The 19,837-nt window shown below is 48.8% G+C and overlaps 1 protein-coding gene and 1 pseudogene across 2 annotated transcripts in view; one reads left to right on the top strand and one right to left on the bottom strand.

Annotated features, from left to right (window-relative positions):
- CGNL1 (cingulin like 1) overlaps positions 1–19,837 on the bottom strand; it is a 138,344-nt gene that overhangs the window by 24,337 nt on the left and 94,170 nt on the right. The window contains exons 9-12 of the mRNA XM_081093074.1: positions 10,770–10,973; positions 9,827–9,931; positions 4,520–4,672; positions 3,955–4,125 (exon numbers count right to left, since the gene is read on the bottom strand). Coding sequence (XP_080949200.1) covers positions 3,955–4,125; positions 4,520–4,672; positions 9,827–9,931; positions 10,770–10,973 — 633 coding nt within the window. The remainder of the gene's footprint in view (positions 1–3,954; positions 4,126–4,519; positions 4,673–9,826; positions 9,932–10,769; positions 10,974–19,837) is intronic.
- LOC308527431 (prothymosin alpha-like) lies at positions 11,220–12,062 on the top strand (annotated as a pseudogene). The gene is made up of 2 exons: positions 11,220–11,256; positions 11,632–12,062. The product of its transcript is annotated as a prothymosin alpha-like (transcript).

Genomic DNA, 19,837 nt, shown 5'->3' on the forward strand with positions numbered 1-19,837 from the left:
ATTTCCCTCAAAACAACGGAGGTGAGTGTGACTGCATCTGGGGTGGACCTTGTGGTTTTGTTGTTTGTTTGTTTTTTTAACTTAGGATTGGGGGGCAGGGGCATAGTGCACAGAGCTGAGTTTGAGTTTTTAGGGATCCGGAGTGATCTTCACTTGTTAATTCACTTTTGTCTTAACTGCATGAGCTCAGCAGCTTGACTCAGGGGGTATCTGTCATTTCCTTTCAGAATGATGAGGTGTCGGTTTCTGCCATTCAAATGGAAACAGTCTCACAGGGCTGCAGCACTGAGAAAGTCTAAGAAGGGCCATCTTGCTTTCATCACGAGGAATCCTTTTTTCACTAGGGCCCTTTTATAGACAACATCGGTCTCCATCTGACCTTAACTACCCTCTCTGGACCTCCGTTTCCTTATCTGACCAGACCACTAAGGCTCCTTCCAATCTGAAGACTCCAGCAGAAGAGCTGTCATAGAAAAGGCAACAGACGTGCCCGGCCAGTGTAGCTCAGTGGCTCAATGCCAACCATGAACCAGGAGGTCACAGTTCAATTCCTGGTCAGGGCACATGCCCGGGTGTGGGCTCGATCCCCAGTGCAGGGCATGCAGGAGGCAGCCAATCAATGATTCTCATCATTGATGTTTCTATCTCTCTCTCCCTCTCCTTTCCTCTCTGAAATCAATAAAAATATTTTTTTTAAAGAAAAGCAAGGAAGGAAAGGAGGGAGGGAGGGAGGGAAGGAGGAAGGGAGGGAGGAAAGAGGGAAGAAAGAGCAACAGAAGCAGTTTGCAAGGGTCACTCTGACACTATGGTTTTCTAAAATCAAAACTGCACACCAGGTATTTGTTGTTATCCTGGTGAATATCTGAGCCCTCCACCCACCTCCTATAGAATGAAATGAGTTTTTAATGCCAAAGAGAACTGTGAGGTTGATAAGCTAATTTCAGTTTTTCCTTGGATTCCTGTATCCTATGACCCTGCGGCAGGGGGGACGTGCTCCCAGGATCTTTTCAGACGTGTTCTAGACGTCTGTAATAAGTATCCATTGTTCTTCCACACACTTAACACTGACTCGCGGGCAACTTTTCTCTGATCATCAAAGATATTAAAAGTTTGTTTTTTAAAGAAAAACATGTTTTCCTGTGGAATCTTAGTGCTCTTGGAACCGCTTATGAAAAAAAGTAAGACTTAGAATAAAAATAATGTTAGTACTCAGGATATACAGACTTTTTGCTATCTAGCCCTGCATGTTAATTATTAAATCATCACTATTTTGTATATTTTTAAAGAGGGAGCAACAAACAGATGCTCAGAAAATTGGGGTAATGTGCTCAAGGTCGTGCAGCTGGCGAGAAGCATAGATAGCAATCAGCATTCACTGTATGTGCATTTCGGAGCCTTTGGCTTTCCATTAAAATAATCAAAACCATTCCCTTTGTGTTTCTCAGTCCTTTAGAAGTCGAGACTTAAGGGAACTAACATTTGGGTTACTTTGTTCTATTATTCTTCACTATAAAACCAAAAATATGTTTTAATAATTCCAATACTCATAAATTCCTGAAGATTTCTTTTTGTCTCCATTATTGTTATTCTGAAACTCTTGTCTACCACTCCCACTCCAATAAAAGTCTGTATTTTGTAAGAATGGCAGAAAAAAAGAATACCATGGTTACTATAATCCTTGTTCTAGGACTAAATTAAAACATTAATACATATGAATCATTTGGACACAGCTGGGCACACCACTGGTGCTCCATAAATGGCAGCTAATCTTTTTAGGCAGAAAATCTTGGATTCATCAAGGAAATGGTCAAGTTACAGTCTTGTCAATTTCACCTCAGAGGCCCTGGGTGTGTTGTGCCTTAGCAAGCCATTGATCCCATGTAACCATCCAGAGCGTTAAGACGGAGGAATCAAGCATGGATGTTGACTTAAGAATCCACCCCCAGTCTGGCACCTGAGGACGCGGCTGTCTTTTTGAATCACAAGCTCCCGAATGCTCTGATCTCCGGTTCTGGGAAGTCTCTGGGGACTTAGGACTCATACGGGGAGAGGCGGCTCTCTCAGGCAGCAGCGGGCGAACTTGAGGGCCGCTTTCCCTCAGAGGTGCTTGCAGCCGTTACTGGGACACTGAGACGCGCGACTCCGGGCGCGGAGAATCAGCCATTGCTTCTTTCTACGCCCTTTGACTCCCTGAGACCACGCCCCACCCGGGCTGCGGCAGAGGCTTTTGCATGTGAATGCCCCGGCCCTTTGCAACCTGATAATTACCTAACTGCAGCCAGGCCAGCCAGACCCGGAACTTCCAAGAGAAGGCCCAAGGCCCCGCAGCGGCTTGCATTGCTTCACAGCTGAGCCTCTTCGTAGTTCCTGCTGTGTGGCCTCAGGCAGGGGCTGAATTAGCACCTCCTTAGATCCAGGAGCCACTATACCCAGTGGTCAGAGGGGGACCATTCTCCCACTTCAGACACAGCTGCTTCCCACAGCCAATTGGCCTGGAGGTCAATTCCTATCCTACAACAACCGAGGCACCAAGAGTGCACCAAGAGTGTCCACCCCAGGTAACTGGGGAGGCTGAGCTACTGGGCCCTACAGGACACCTGGCGCGCAGGCCACTCTATCAACACAGGGAAGCAGCCAAAATGCGGAGACAAAGAAACAGGTCACAATTGGCAGAAACGGAGGAGGCCAGACGACTGGATATAGAGTTCAAGGCCACGTTTATAAGGTTTGTCAAGAATTTTATGGAAACCGCCGATAAATTTAATGAATCCCTCAAGGAGTATGGTGAGACCATGGAGGTCATGAAAAAGGACCAATTAGAAATTATGCATACACTGACTGAAATAAAGAGTACTTTACAGAGATCCAACAGCAGACAAGAGGATCCCAAGAATCAAGTCAAAGATTTGAAATGCAAAGAAACAAAAAATACCCAACCGAAAAAGAAAAAAGAAAAGAGATTAAAAAAATATGAAGATAGTGTAAGGAACCTCTGGGACAACTTCAAGCGTACCAACATCAGAATTATAGGGGTACCAGAAGGAGAGAGAGGGCAAGATATTGAAAACCTTTTTGAAGAAATAATGACAGAAAACTTCCCCCACCTGGTGAAAGAAATGGACTTACAAGTCCAGGAAGCGCAGAGAACCCCAAACAAAAGGAATCCAAAGAGGACCACACCAAGACACATCATAATTAAAATGCCAAGAACAAAAGATAAAGAGAGAATCTTAAAAGCAGCAAGAGAAAGACAGTCAGTTACCTACAAGGGAGTACCCATCCGACTGTCAGCTGATTTCTCAACAGAAACCATGCAGGCCAGAAGAGAGTGGCAAGAAATATTCAAAGAGATGAATAGCAAGAACCTACAACCAAGATTACTTTATCCAGCAAAGCTATCATTCAGAATGGAAGGTCAGATAAAGAGCTTCACGGATAAGAAAAAGCTAAAGGAGTTCATCACCACCAAACCAGCATTATATGAAATGCTGAAAGGTATTCTTTAAGAAGAGGAAGAAGAAAAAGGAACTCTTACCATTTGCCACAGCATGGATGGAACTGGAGAGCAGATAAATACCACAAGATCTCACTTATTTGTGGAATATAATGAACAACATAAACTGATGAACAAGGACTGATCCAGAGACGGAGAGGCATTGATTGGACTGTCGGGCCTTGGAGGGAAGGTAGGGGAGGGTGGGGGCAAGGGGGAAAGATCAACCAAAGGACTTATATGCAAGCATATAGGCCTAACCAATGGACACGGACAACGGGGGGGTGAGGGGGTGAGCGGGGAGAGGGGGGGTAGAGGGTACACATATGTAATATCTTAATCAATAAAAAATATTAAAAAAAAAAAAAAAAAAGAATCCACCCCCAGTCTTCCTAGAAGTGCCGTCTGGAAGGGTACTCTGAATAAAGGTGGAACCAGGAGCTGGTCTGGCCTGGCGTTACCTCCTCCTGCATTTTTGAGGCAGTCAGACGGGACTTTTCTGCCTCTAGGGTTTTCTCCTTCAACTGCCTTTGCATTTCTGCAAGCTCCCTGCGATTCTTCTCCTTGTAGTCATCCAGCTGGTTCTGGAGCTCCAGCGTTGATGTGCGGGACACCTCGACAATGTCGGCCATCTGGAAGAAGGGACACGGGGTGAGCCCACCTGCACGCTCCATCTGGGGCCGGGGAGCTAGCTTTGGGGCCCATCTAACAGGTCGCATCTCCTCCTCTTTCCCCTACAGCCTCTCCAAAGACTCTCCAAAGCACCTAGTCATGGGCTGTCCAGGTGTAGCCACCTCTAACTGGGAAGCAGCTAGGCCCAGAATCCAGAGGGGCTGCCATAGTCTAGACCTGTTTCTCTGTATCTGGGATTCTCGACAAGCCCAATGAGCTGTTCCAGGGGGTCTGCATCTGTGCTTTCACATAATGCAGGTTCCTTAGCTTTCATCAGGCCCCAGAGGGGCTGGATCCCACACCCTCTCCTCCCGTGCTCCCTCCCTCCACTCCCGCCTCTCCCTGCTCCCTCACCTCCTTCTGCAGTTTCTCAATGGTCTCGTCAAGATGCCAGCGCTCATTCTCCATTTCGTTCTTCATTCTCCTTAACTGCTCCTTCTGCTCGGCCTCCTCTCTTAGCTTCTCGGACAACTGCTTCTGCTCCTGGGTGGCCCGACTCAGCCTTCCCTGTAGGTGGCAGGAAAGGGCAGTGTTGTCGTCAACCAACCAGGTCAGGCACAGGAACAGGCGGCAGAGGGGGTTTCACTACCACACCACAGAGCGATCAGACCCGTTGCATCAGTAACAGGAAAAGGACCCAAGTAAAGCCCTCCCAGAGACACAAGGATACTGCTGCTTCTGAAGTTCAGGGGCCACGCTGCCTTGGCCAAAAGCATGTAGGGGCAGACAAAGGGTGCAAAGCGGCCGAGGCTGCTGGGGGTGGGAATTCAGGGTAGTGTCTGAAGACCTGACTGCTCATGCTTGGAAAGTGAGGTAAAGTTATATATGAGTCTGGCCTGTGCGGCTCAGTTGGCTGAATGTTGCCCATGTACCAAAAGGTCACTGGTTTGATTGTTGGCCAGGGCATATGCCCAGGTTGCGGGTTCAATCCCCAGTCGGGGTGCACATGGGAGGCAACTGATAGATGTTTCTCACTCACATTGATGTTTCTCTCTCTCTCTGCCTCTCCCTTCCTCTCTCTCTAAAAATCAATTAAAAAAACATATTTTTTAAAAAAGTTATACATGAGGCCAACCTAAACCTACGTGGCAATTTACATGTTGTGATCTACAGCATTGCACCTAACATTCTTGAATTTGCTCTGCTGTGCAGATGATCGTTACAGCTAACAATGAATCTATGAGGACAAAGAACACTGTCCACAGGCCAAGAGCCCACCTGGGTACAGGGAGCTGTAATCATCAGAATCCAGGGCTGGACTCATCCCCAGCAGAAAAAGAACTTGGCAATCCACAGGGTGATGACTTGGTAAGTAGGAGGTGTTACAGGGAGAGGCACCAGTCAGAAAAGGTGTGCATGCGTGGTTACCTAGTGACTCAGCACCAAATACTAGTAGTTAAAATGCAACCATCTTGGGGGGCGACATTTCCCCTGGGTTTCCCTGGATCTCTCATCTTACAACCTCACATACACTGAAGCCCTCATAGGAAAAACATGCAATTCTAAAACAAAATCCTAAGGCAGTGGTTCTCAACCTTCTGGCCCTTTAAATATAGTTCCTCATGTTGTGACCCAACCATAAAATTATTTTCGTTGCTACTTCATAACTGTAATGTTGCTACTGTTATGAATCGTAATGTAAATATCTGATATGCAGGATGGTCGTAGGCAACCCCTATGAAAGGGTCATTCAACTGCCAAAGGGGTCGCGACCCACAGGTTGAGAACCGCTGCCCTAAGGTCTCTCCGGAAGGTCACAGCGGCTTCTGTAAGTGGCTGAGGGATGAGACCACTGGTGTGAGGATGTCAAGAAGAGACACAGGTCAGAATGGGGCAGCAGGACCCACACATGGGGGGTCCTCCGGACAATGTCGGGAGGTGCTGAGGGCTGAGTGGGTTAGTACAGGTACTGCTGAGGACCTGCTCAGTTTGTGTCCCTGCAGAGGCTGCACACCAAAGTTTATATGTTTACAGTGCTTCACAGTTTACAAGCTGCTGTCACGTGCAATAACTCAGGCATCTTGAAAACACTCCCAAATCACTTCAGGCACTGCTAGTTTGCATGTGAACAGCTCTGCTGGCCAACCACCTGACCTGGGGCCAAACAGCCACCTGGGAAGGCGTCCTTGCCCCTCTGGCTACATGCAAAAAAAATCAGCCAACCCAGCCGGCTGCTGGAGTTAATTGCTGTGGGGATCCAAAGTCAACAAAAGTGGCTGGGGGGAAACAAAGGTGCTAAGGAAAGGTAATCAGAAGTTCAGCGTGGGACCATTAGCAGGAGCGCTTCCCACCACAGCCCAGCTGGGCACACACCAGAGACGGGTCAGAGCCTGGGATCTGCCTGTGGCTGATTCAGTGGTGTTAGGGCCAAGGGGGGCACACAGGGTAAGGTCAGCGGTGTATGGTTCCATTGTGTGGGAGAAAACTCTCAGAAACATGTATCTCAAGATGTGAATTCTTGAAAAACAACAGTACCAATACAGAGGGCAGTCAACGGCTTTCCATAGAACCTTCAGGATCCAACTCAACCCATGCACCTAAGGTCTCCCCAACCTCTCCTTCTCTTCCTCCTGGATCCCAATCCCAGGGCTCCAGTCAGTCAGCAGACAAGTCAGCCCCGGGCTCTATTCAACCTCCATGTGATGGGTGCCTTTCGGCTCCACCCCTGGCTCAATCCACCCAACTCTGCTCTCCTGCACCGCTGGAGACCAAGGCACACACACTGTGGGGCTGGGGCCCGGCCAACACCCACACCCTCAACACACACACACATTTTCTTAGAAGAATAGTTTTCGCTAAATTAATTTTTAAATATTTCTTGTATGCTTGCCTCTCTTGCAGGGTAGTAAGATCTGTAAAGGCGAGGAATCGATTTTCTATCTGGGTAGATCTCATAACCCAGACTCACTGTGAGGCATATAATAAAACTCATTGATTGAAAATTAATATCTATTCCCAAAAGTGACCTAAAGACTTCTTATACCTGAGTCATCAGGCCAGGGTGCAGTCCTCCTTCCTGAAAATGCAGATTCTGGCCCTTTCTGATGGAATCCACAATTCTTCTTGGAGTGGGGCCCGAAAATTGGCACTTGAAAGTGACCCAGGTAATTCTAATATACTCTGAAGTTTAGAGATGCTGGTTAGCACATCTCTCTATAGCTCTTTGTCTTTGGTTATTTACGAAATAATGTTCCGGTACATCACTGCTGAGAAAACATGTCCCAAATTCACATGAAACATGTCCCAAATGGCAACTTTGCATTTGGCAGTTAGGAGTGAAATGCTCTGTAGCTACCGTGACTATATTTCCAAGACCAGCAATACAGGCCCCTTGACTAATACTAGGGTCTAAACTTGAGGAAAATTTATCAACTTGATAAATTTATTATTCATGAAGGTGCAACAGATCGCTAAAGGCAAGGGAGTTTTGACATGTAAAACGCTCCCTCCCCGGGCTAAGCCCCTGCAGGGGCCAGCCTTGGGAAGAGGCATGCAGAAGGAGGAGCTGCCTATCTGCTTCCAGATTTTAGAGAAGCCGTAGTGTTTCAGGGTGACGGTGCACTAACGTTTCACAGCACTAACTTTTGAGACCAGATAATTCAGGTTAACAAAGATAAGGTGGCCGGGCCCTTCTTAAATCCCTGCTGGATTGTGTGAGGATGACCACACACTGCACAGAGCATCCGACCATCTCCCCACCTGGGAAAGCATGCCCAAACACAAGTAACAGGTGAGGGATAACTTCCAAGGCAAGGGCAGAGCTGGGGGCGGGGGGGGGGGGGGGGGGGGGGCGGGGGGGCGGAGCGGGGAGCAGTGGCTGCATTATCTGTAGGCCTTGAGGCCGTCATCTGTTCTCTCCCCTGGATTGACTCGGAGCCTGGACTCACTGCTGGTGAACGACTTCCTTCCGTGTGAAACACCAAAGGACGATGGGATTGAGGAACTGTAATAGCTGCGCCCAGCGCTCCGTGGGAGCGTGACACGAGGCACAGAACTCTGTCCATACAGAGGACTAACGTTTCTCCTCTTCCTGTCCCCAACTGGCTCACAGACTGAAACCCCACATTTTGGCGGCTGGGCTGCAGCCATCACAAGTCTTAAACAGGAGCACAGGGAAATGGCCATCCACACAAAATCAACCAAACAGAACAAGCGTTTGTAAGAAAGATCTGGAAGGAAGGAAGGAAGGAAGGAAGGAAGGAAGGAAGGAAGGAAGGGAGGAAAGGAGGGAGGGAGGAAAAGAGGGAGGGAGGAAAGGAGGGAGGGAGGGGAAGAACAAAGGCAGGGAGGGAGGAATGGAGGGAGGGAGGGAGGGAGGGAGAGAGAGAGAGAGAGAGATCCAAAGCAAGGACACTGAGATCACCAAAGTCAGGGGAAAAAACAAACAAACAGGGTTTTATTATATATAAAGTCAAGGTCTCTGTCAAAAGCCAGAAAGAAGGTGGAGACCGCTGAAGGCTGAGGGCCCCGAGTTAAGGGACCTGAGAGAATCCTAGTACCTGGCTCCTCTCCTCCACCCCGAAGGGGTAAAGCTGGGTAAGCTGGGTACTGGGTGCGGAGAGGAAAGCTGCCATGAGGCCTACAAATCTGGGTGCTGCCTGCGGGCAGCTCTCACCACTTCTCCCGGCCCCTCCCCCACCTGCCCTCGAGCTCCTAATGGAAAACTTTAACAACCTCCTCCCAGACAACTGCTCAAAAACCCGTGCTTTCACCTTCTTGGGCTCAGGAGCTCGCCTGAGGGATGGTTGGTGCTGGTTCTTTAAAACCGAGAGCAGGGAGACACCTGGGTCACGTGGAGGTCACTGTGCAAAGTCAACTTAGAACTTCAGGGCAGACTTTTATTTAGAACGCACCTCAATCAAGCTTTCTAACCTTCCAGTGGGGAAAGCTAATTTTCTAAGAACCTACTGATTTTGATGGAGAGAGCTATTTAGTTTCAAGGGAAGGACTTCCTCCAGCTCCTGTCAAAGCCATCTTCAAGGTCTGCACTCACTGGAGTCTGTTTGCCCAGAGGAGAGAGAAACTTGGCTTCTGCCAGAGAACCAATCAACGCCAGGGGGCCTTGGGGACAGCCCTGCCCGCCTTCTCTCACAGGTCACGTTTATATCGGGAAAGCTGTCAAGCTCTCTAACATCGAGATCAGCATTTTTCTTTTTAATACATTCTTATTGATTTCAGAGAGGAAGGGAGAGGGAGATCAGAGAGAACCATTGACCGGCTGCCTCTTGCATGCCCCACAGGGATCGAGCCTACAACTCCGGCATGTGCCCCAACCAGGAATCAAACCAGGACCTCCCGGTTCATAGGTTGAGCCATGCCCGCTGGGCAGGATTTTTCAACCCCAGTACTTCTGACCTTTGGGGCCAGACCCTTCATTGCTGTGGGGCTGGCCTGTGCCCTGTAAGATGTGCAGCAGCATCTGGCCTTTCCCCACTAGATGCCAGCAGTATCTCCCCTCTTGTGAGAATCAAAACTTTCTCCAGACACCGCCAAATGTCCTCCAGGGAAGACCCGCTGGTCTGGGTGGACACTCTGAGGTCAGTGGTTACTACAAAGGAGCTACCCGGGAGGCGAGGACCAACGGCAATCTGTACACATCCCTCCGCCTCTGCTTCTCGGGCTCCCTGTGTGAGGGACGGAGATGACAGCCTCCGTGTTTACCTGAGCCTCTTCCAGCTCACTCTGCAGGGCCCTTTTGGCTGCCGTGGCTTCCTTTTCTTCCTTTCTTGCACACACGAGGGCCTCCTCTAACTGTCGGATTTCCCCCTACGACAAAACATGGGGTCAAGGTGTGCTCAGATGTGTGCTGCGGCTGGCTCGGTGCAGGAGGGGAGTGAAGGAGACACAGCCACAGCCCGTGTCCTGGGCCAAGGCGGCACACAACAGCCGTGCTCCTGGATGCGTGTGCCTGTCTGCAGTTCCGTGCTCAGCCAGACGTGAACACCTGAGTCACCTGGGATGGATTTTGGAAAACACCGATATCCAGCCTCGCCCCTGGAGCAGGAGCTGAGGGAACCGACTCCGGCACCCAGAGTCTTGGAAAAGGCTTCCAGGTGACTCTGACCTTAGGGGAACCTCCCTTTACATGTCTTTTGTCCCCTCTTTTACTGTCAGCGGCTCTCAGTGCCTGCCTCTTTAGAACAGCCCCCCACCTCTAGAAACCCAGCAAACCAGAGCTGGTTTGTTAAATTGGTTTGTGACTTCAAACACCATCAACTGTGTGTTAACAGAGAATAAATGGTGATGAGAGAGAGCAGACCCGAGGGTGCTGCTGAGATGGCCTTTTCGGGGATGGGGCGGCAGCTGCTCAGTGTCCAAACCTTGAGCGTGTCTACTGTCTGCCATCTGTGTGGGCAGGGTTCCTGTGCCTACCCCTGCATGCCCCACCCTGCCTTTATCCGCCCTGCTCCCAGGCCTCACTAGAAGCTCAGCCCCCATTCAAACCACTTGTGGGGAAACAAACAGCATGGCTTGCAGAGAGGACACAGTCCCGAGTGCTTGGACCTTTCCTACTAAATGATGGCAACGCACCCCTTCCCGCTGCTGACACCGCTCACACAGGAAGGCGGATCCGTCGCCGCCCAGTGCCACGAGCCCCCCTCACCTCGTACTTCCTGAGCGTGTCCTTGGCTTTGGCCTCGTCGCCTTGAAGGTCAGCAGCCTGCCTCTGCAGCCGCGCCACGCTCTGCTCCAGCTCGCCCAGGCTGCCCCGTAGCCGCTCGTTCTCCTCCTCCAGGGCCTGCACGCGCCGCTCAGCATCCCCCTGGGCCTGCTGTGAGGCGCTCCGACTGGCCAGGACCTCCACATTCTGTGCAAAACATGGAAACCAGTGTCAGGGGGCAGTCCCCAGCTCGGAGGACAGCTGGCATGTATTAAGAAACCATGACGTGCCCTGGTTGGTTTGCCTCAGTTGTTAGAGCTTCAGCCCTTGGACTGAAGGGTCACGGGTTCGATTCCGTAAGCCAGGGGCTGGCACACTGCAGCCAACAGGCCAAGTCCAGCCCACCACCTGCGTGAAAAATGCGGTGTTACTGGAACACCAGCACACCCGGACATGCTGCCGATGGCTGCCTTCCTGCTACCACAGCAGAGTGAGGAGTTGTGGCCGAGACCACAAGGCCTGTGGTGTCACGAAGCCTGACGAACTTACGAATCTGGCTCTTCACAGAAAGCTTTAACCCTTGCCTGTGTAAGTGCTTGACTTCTAGAGAAGGCCCTTGTGTGCACGAGAAAGGAAGAGAAAGAAGCCAGAAGGGCCCTGGAGAGTGAGCTAGGAGATGCTCAGGTAAACGCTGAGGGCTCGCCCCTGGCTGCTCTGAAAAGCCATCTTTGCACTGTCCCTGTGCCTCCCTCTCGGCTCGCTGCAACCACTCCGCCGCGCCTCCTCCACCGCCGCGGACTCCGGCAGCTTCTTCGCCAGAGTCCTCCAACCCTCGCTTTTTTAAAAAAATATATCTGCTGCATAGGATCACCGGCATGCCCCACCATGTCAGACACGCGTGGACACCAGCTCCGAGATCACCACCAAGGACTTAAAGGAGAAGAAGGACGTTGTGGAGGAGGCAGAGAATGGAAAAGATGCACCTGCGAATGGGAACGCTAATGAGGAAAATGGGGAGCAGGAGGCTGACAATGAGGTAGACGAAGAAGAGGAAGAAGGAGGGGAGGAGGAGGAAGAGGAAGGTGATGGTGAGGAAGAGGATGGAGATGAAGATGAGGAGGCTGAGGCAGCTACAGGCAAACGGGCAGCTGAAGATGATGAGGATGATGATGCTGACACCAAGAAGCAGAAGACCGATGAGGATGACTAGACAGCAAAAAAAGGAAAAGTTAAAGGCCTCCGTGACCTAGTCACCCTCCACTTCCCGTCTCAGAATCTAAACGTGGTCACCTTCGAGTAGAGACTGCCCCCCACCTGCCCACCCACCCACCTCGGGCAGCGCCACCTGCAGATGGCACGCACTCTCCACCACCCAACCAAAACCACAACGTGAATTTGCAACAGGGGAGGAAAAAAGAACCAAAACTTCCAAGGCCCTGCTCTGCTTTTTTTCTTAAAAGTACTTTAAAAAGGAAAATCTGTTTGTATTTTTTATTTACATTTTATATTTCTGTACATATTGTTAGGGGTCAGCCATTTTTAATGATCTTGGGATGACCAAACCAGCCTTTGGAGCATTCTCTGTCCTACTTCTGACTTTACTTGTGGTGTGACCATGTTCATTATAATCTCAAAGGAAAAAAAAACACCTTGTAAAAAAAGCAAAAACAACAACAACAAAAAGAACAATCTTATTCCAAGCATTTCAGTAACTTTTTGTGTAGGTACTTAGCTGTACTATAAGTAGTTGGTTTGTATGAGATGGTTAAAAAGGCCAAAGATAAAAAGGTTTCTTTTTTCCCCTTTTTTTGTCTATGAAATTGCTGTTTATTTTTTTTGGCCTGTTCGATGTATGTGTGAAACAATGTTGTCTACAATAAACAGGAATTTTATTTTGCTGGGTTGTTCTAACAAAAAAAATAAAATAAAATGCTGAGGGCTCACACAGGTCTTCAACCTTGAACAACTCTAGGAGGTGAGTACTGTTCTTATCGTCATTTTAAAGACAAGACGCTGAAACTTGGGTGGATTAAGGGACTTGTCCACATTCACTTAGGAGGAAATGCATGCAGGCAGACTGAATACACAACCTGTTCCATAACCTGTGGCCACTGCCCCCCGGTGGGTTCACTTCCCTGACCCCTCACCATATACAGGGCCCTTTAATAGAAGCTCTTGATGAAGGACAGTTTCTGTGTATAGATGTTCTTTAATGTCCAACACCAATTGAGAAACTAAAATGTGTTTTAATTACAACATAGCTCATAGTGCAAGCTCTAGGCCAGCGATGGCGAACCTTTTGAGCTCGGCATGTCAGCATTTTGAAAAACCCTAACTTAACTCTAGTGCCGTGTCACATATAGAAATTTTTTGATATTTGCAACCATAGTAAAACAAAGACTTATATTTTTGATATTTATTTTATATATTTAAATGCCATTTAACAAAGAAAAATCAACCAAAAAAATGAGTTTGCGTGTCACCTCTGACACGCGTGTCATGGGTTCACCATCACTGTGCTAGACACTGAAAATGAGCCTGTGCTGCACACAAGTCCTAACAGAAGGAGCTGTAGCAATAGCAGGATGGTTCTTATTAGTCCCAGATGTCTCATGGACTTATCTTTTTTTTTTTTTGGCTCAGTAACCTGAAGTGATAAGTGGCCTTGTCCAGAATTCCACCTCTCCCGGCAGATCTCTCACCTTCCATTTCTCCACTACTACAACGATGCCCAGATTAGCATACCGAATGCTCACGAAACAGCAATGCAGATGCCTGCAAGAAAAGGAAGGCCCAGGGAGGGCGAGGCTTAGCTCAAAGGCTATGTCACAGCCCACCTGGGAGAGCTAGCTGCCGGATTGCTTTCTTGCTTGCATAGCCGTTCAGAAAGATCTTTAAATCTTTTAGCAGTACAGTAAGCTGTATTATCTGGAACTTAACCAAGTAAAGAGTTTCAGAAACCACTGCATCTTTTCGCAACCCAAACGTTCAATTCTATACATTCTACTGAGTCAGAACACAGTTAGCGGACATGGCGAGGAGAACGCAGGGGCCCAGCAGCTGAGATTTCTCGGCACTTCTGGGATATCATCTCCTACTTAAACCAACAAGATGAACGAGGAGAAGTAACGTGTGGCAGAAAGCTTGGGGAGGGATCTAAAGAATCCAATAACTGGTCAGACCAGGGAAAGACAAAGTCAGATTGCTCATTCCTGCCCTAACTTTCCCATCTATATATAAAAGCCTAAGCGACCATCTGACCGTCCAGTAACTATGATGCACACTGACCACCAGGGGGCAGACGCTCAACACAGGAGCGGAAACCACAGGCATGGAAACATGGAATAGACTGATGAAACAATCTCAGAGGAAAGAGGGGAGGGGGGGAGGGCGGGAAGAGATTAACCAACGATCTTATATGCATACTAGGGTCTCTTGGCCTGGCCTGCAGGGATCGGGCCAAAACCAGCTCTCCGACATCTCCCAAGGGGTCCTGGATTGTGAGAGGGTGCAGGCCAGGCCGAGGGACCCCACCAGTGCATGAATCTGTACACCAGGCCTCTAGTTAGAAGACACTACAAAGCTACAGTTATCAAGACAGGGTAGTACTGGAAAATGGGTACACATACAGATCAATGGGATAGAACTGGGAGTCCAAAAATTAATCCTCATATCAACTGATTTTCAACAAAGGGGCTAAGACAATTCAATGGGGAAAAAAGTCTTCAGCCTTCAACAAACGCTGCTATGACAAATGGATATATACTAGTATATCCACGTGCAAAAGAAAGAAATCAGACCCCTTCCTTACACCAAACACAAAAACTAACTCAAAATGGACCACAGACCTAAATGTACAGGAACATAGATCTAAAACTACAAGAACAGGACAAGGACACAAAACCGGATCTGGTTTAACCTGGACTGGGGCCTAAATGACACCCTGACACACTAGACAAAGGAGCTCATGCTGTGTTTTGATGTTTAGAACTTGGTATTTTCGGTTTGAAAGCTGTGGGACACATTCTGATCCTGAGAGGACTGAGCAGGCAAGAAGATCCCTCAGTGTGACCAACAGGGCTCCCAGCTCCCCAGGGCGAGAGAGCAGGAGCTTGCGTGTGCTCAGATGCTCAGTCCTGTTCTGGCCGTTTGTAACACGTTTCTCTTTGTGCCTTCATAGTGCGGTAGACCACATTATGTTTACAAATAAATTAACTTAAGCCTCTGTTGACAGTCCTTTCCCAAACCCCTTGCCTGTCCCCACCCTGCCACACGCACCCAGTCCACTATTTTATATAAAGCCCAGAGGACAAACTTCCTCTTTCTGAAACCACCCCTGACTCACCTGCAGCAGTCCTGAAATCTAAACACCTCAAAACCATATCCCTTTGCCCAAGGCAAGTCCCCCATGCAATTCTACTCCACGACTTCCCAGTGAAAAGAAACCTGGCTGAGAGGATCTCCAAAAGCCCTTGCAACTTTGATCTATGCGTCGTCTCTTCCAAACGCTTACAATGTGTCTCATGAATGTGGCAAAGGCAGCGGAAGGCCACCAAGGCCAGAGCTGGTCAAGATCTGCTCGGACAGGAGGTCACTGGGGACAACTGCTGACCTCCCTGAAGCTGCTGGCGCTGCACTTCAGCGACTCTTTGATCTTGTCCTGCCTGTCCTGAGACTAGAGAGGAGGTCCCATCATAAGGAGCACAGTTTCTAACCACTCATTTAGCGTGTCATGTCGCCTATGTGATACCTATTTTTAAAAGGATTACATTGATTTGCTTTTTAACATTTTAACTATTATTCAGTCATAAGTAGTTAAGAAACAGCAATTTCAATTCCTCTGCCACTCATTCTAAAAGGCTGAAGGCACCTCACTGGGTCGGCACCGCGGAGACAAATGCAGCAGATGTGCTGTGTTCCACGGTTTTTCAAGGTCAGACCATCCCCTACAATTGCACTGAAATCACTTCTTCAGACAGTCAAGGCCAAAGGCTGGGTAACAGTGTGTGGGTGGTGTAAGGAGGCAGGTTCTCGCAGGCCCTGCTCTGGGGCCAGGAACTGATATGCGCTCCCAGAGGGCAGGTTGTTAGCATCCATCAAAACGATAATGTGCATTGTCTCCGACCCAGCAACGTTTCCTCTAGCACTCATCCTACATGTGTGCAAAAGGACATATAAAAAAGGTTATTAATTACAGCACCATAAGAGCAAAAGATTAAAAACAAACTAAATGCCAATTAATCAGGCATTAGCTACATGCTATATTAGTGTGATTAAAAAAAAAAAGGAAAAGAAAGTGAAGAAAATGCAAGAAACAGACTATGACACATGGCATACTCCTGTTTGTATAAGAAGGGAGTAGGAGGGATAAAGATGTGTGTACTTGGCTACACAAGTAACACTGACTGGTGTGAGGGAGGGATTCGGGTTATGGAGAGAAGTAGAGGCAAGGATTCCATTGCAAACCCTCTCATGACTTCTGAACTATGGAAATCCAACAGATATCAAATTTTTTAAAAAATATATTGTTTTCTTTGAAAAATGTGACTATCCATGGCCACAGGCATGTACTTGGAGGACAACCACCTCCCCTGCCCCTTGCTCACCTCCTCCAGCCCCCAGAAGCCCTTCCCGGCACCTTCACAGATACGCGCGGCCTGAAAGATAGCAGCCCCGAGCCCAGGGAGCAGCTGCACAAACAGAGCGCGGTGCCAACTCTCCCACGCCGGCTGACATAGTTAAGAAATTCCTTTTCACCACATATAGCTGGGAGAGTGGAAAGGGCCAGATGGCCCCGGACTTGCAGTTAAGGAAGCGCTGCTCCAAGCCTCCACCCAGCAGCCCTGAGGCAGAGAAGTAAATGTGGGGCGATGAGAGACACCCACGGACTGCAGAGAACTGTCTCCAAGGCCTGGGTTTCTCCTTCAAAAATGCGTACATGTAGCATTCGACACCAGAACATTTTTCATTCCACTCTGTCTCTTTTTATATTACGATACCCTGTCATTGGTGTTCCGGGAAAATGTGCCCCTTCTACCCTGGAGCATTGCCAAGCACTCTCCTCCCTGGCCACCCAGCACACGTGCGCACCTCCCAGACTGAGTAACACAGACATGAATCATCTCAAGAATGGGATCCTCAGTTTTAATCCTAAAATGCATATCTAACAGCGCAGCAGGAACAGCAGTTTCATTCAGGCTGTGCCTCGAATCTGGTCCTGGGGCCTTTCAGCTGGCCTGGTCTCACAGCGCCTTAGTTTCCTCATTTGCAAAAGGGGGACGAAGCTACCTGACGTGAAGCTATTGGAAATATCTAGTTAATGAGATGGTGGCTCGTACGGTGGCCCCTGTTTTACCAGCAGGCCAATGTAGCCCACATGCGTTTCCCAAAGGGGCAGGGCTTTGCACGGCTCACCCACATCCTCAAACTTGGCCTCATATAGCAAAGTGCACATCTTTACCGGGTAAACATCAAGCCTAGGTTTCTCAAAAAGAGACTGAAATCTTTGAACGGTCTCTTCAGGACAACTGTACCCCAGAAATTAGATGACCCCTTGCTATTTCAAGGGCAAGTGAGGTTTCTTGGTTGGCTAATCCGTTAAAAATGTAGCTCTGCCCTAACCGGTTTGGCTCAGTGGATAGAGCGTCAGCCTGCGGACTGAAGGGTCCCAGGTTCGATTCCAGTAAGGGGCATGTGCCTTGGTTGCGGGCACATCCTCAGTGGGAGGTGTGCAGGAGGCAACTGATCAATGTTTCTCTCTCATCGATGTTTCTAATTCTCTATCCCTCTCCCTTCCTCTATGTAAAAAATCAATAAAATATATATTTTTTTAAAAATGTAGCTCTGCCCTGGCCAGTGTGGCTCAGTTGGTTGGGCACTGTCCCATGCACTGGAAAGTCACTGGTTTGATTCCTGGTCAGGGCACATGTCCAGGTTGTGGGTTCGCTCCCTGGTCAAGGTGCATACAGGGGGCAACTGATCAATGTTTCTCTCTCACATCAATGTTTCTCTCTCTCTCTCTCTCTCCTTCACCCTTCCTCTCTCTTTAAAAACACCAATACAAACATATATATATTTTTTAAATGTAGCCCCATAACCCAGTCGAGGATGGGCTGGTAAACTAATGGTAACTAAAAATATTCTCCCAAAACAGACAAATAGCATGTTTCAACGTGCTGAATGGCTAAATTTCCACAACTTTGGAAATAGGTGATTTTTAACCATATGCTCCAATTACTGATTTAAGGGGGGTGGGGAAAGAACATATACCTTTATCACACACACAAATAACCAAAACCCCAGTCTTTGCAAGTACCACCATTCACTGCAAATAATGACCTGCTTACAAACAGGCACATGTTCAAGAGTTACCACCCACACTTAGAAATGCTCGCAGCATCCCTTGGGGCCAAGGGAAACTTATCCACGACAAGTAGAAACCTCCCCATAGCACCATGCACGGCCACACCTGAGCGTCTGGTAGCTTTTCCTGCAGGAGCGCAGACCGGACCTCACACAGGTTTTTTCCTGATGGATAACAAGTAACCTCATGGGACAAGGCTCCCCGGGCTTGTCCTCATGCAGACGCGACACAGACACATCAGGTCTTACTAATTAACCAGGCCTCTGCCTCAGCCGGCTTTTGTTTCCCTTCTGTCTCCCTTTTTTGCTGAATGAGTGAAAACATCTGAGGCATGGAGGCCAGGGAATGGAATGTGGGTTTGTCGGTTCCGTGTCACTGGCCACCCCACACTCCGGTGTTTAAGGCTGCAGGAGCTCAGCTGATGGATACGCACAGAGGACCCTGGGTCAGGTCATCTGCTGGGGGGTGGCCACCTTGTCACCATCACAACTGCGGACGTCCGCTTTCATTCCCACAATGAGGACCGGTCTCACAAACATCATGAGACCCTTTCTCATTCTGAAGTGTGAAAAACCAGGTCCCCTGTACTGTGTCTTCAACTCTCCCCTCATCATAGCAACAGTAAACTATTTTGGAATAGAAACAACATATATTTTAGGCATAAGGCACTCACTTCACCTCTTTCCCTCATTGTCTGTGAATTTCATAGCTTCAGGCCTCTGAGCCATGACTTCTCGCATTTTAATAAGCATAGGACCCACCTGTGGATCTCGTTAAATAAACGCCCATTCTGACCCAGGAAGGATGGGGCAGGGTCCGACCCTGTAGTTCTAATGGGTTCCCCGGTGGTGTCACCGATGCTGGTCTGCGGCTCCCACTTTGAGGAGTGCGGTCTGGGCTGAGAGGCTGCTCAGACGGCAGGGCCAAGTGTGAAGTCCTTTACACTCCTTGGTGTGACTCCAGTGCCGGGAACTGGGAGTCAGGCGACACAGGTGCTACTGAAGGCTTCATAGACAGCTCTCACCGTGACCTCTGCAAGCCCTTGACCTCTCTGAGCTCAATTCACATCCTTATAGAAAGTATAATAGGTAATACTCCTCTAAAAGGGCCAGAAAATCCAAAAGAAAGGTGAGACATAAACACCTGAAAAAGCTGACCTCACTAAGTGAATGGACAGCGATGCTTCCTTCCTCCCCGTTGCCTCTGCCTACTGACTGGTCCAAAGGGGGAGTGAGCACTGAAAAGCATCATTTCCAAACCCCTATTCTGAGAATGACATCAGTTTCCCAAAACCCGCTCCCTGCATTTCCCCAGGGCCAGCACCATTCCTTCCTCAGGTATTTACAGTTCATAACTGCACTGGTTCAACAGCTGGATAAGCCCTTTCTGTCTGTCTGTCTGTGTTCGTGTCTGTGTGTTTGTGTTTGACTAGGGAGCCGTGCATGAGAGATGGGAGTCAATGAGGCAAAGCAGTAGGTGGTGCTCATGGCCAACAACCCAAGCAGTTCAAGGAAGAGCCGATTCCAAAGCCAAGGGGAGTAGAGGTCAATATTCATTTCCTTTTGTTAGAAGATGTGGATTCTGGACCAGACTCTGCTAATAATTTACGGCATGAGCACGGTAGGCAAGTCATTTGACCTCCATCTGCCTTCGGTTTCCTCCTCTGGAACTTGAAGTGGTCAGCCTCGCTAATTTCAAGGTCTCTGCC

Source organism: Myotis nattereri, assembly GCF_964212035.1.
Source record: "Myotis nattereri genome assembly, chromosome: 1".
Taxonomy (NCBI): domain Eukaryota; kingdom Metazoa; phylum Chordata; class Mammalia; order Chiroptera; family Vespertilionidae; genus Myotis; species Myotis nattereri.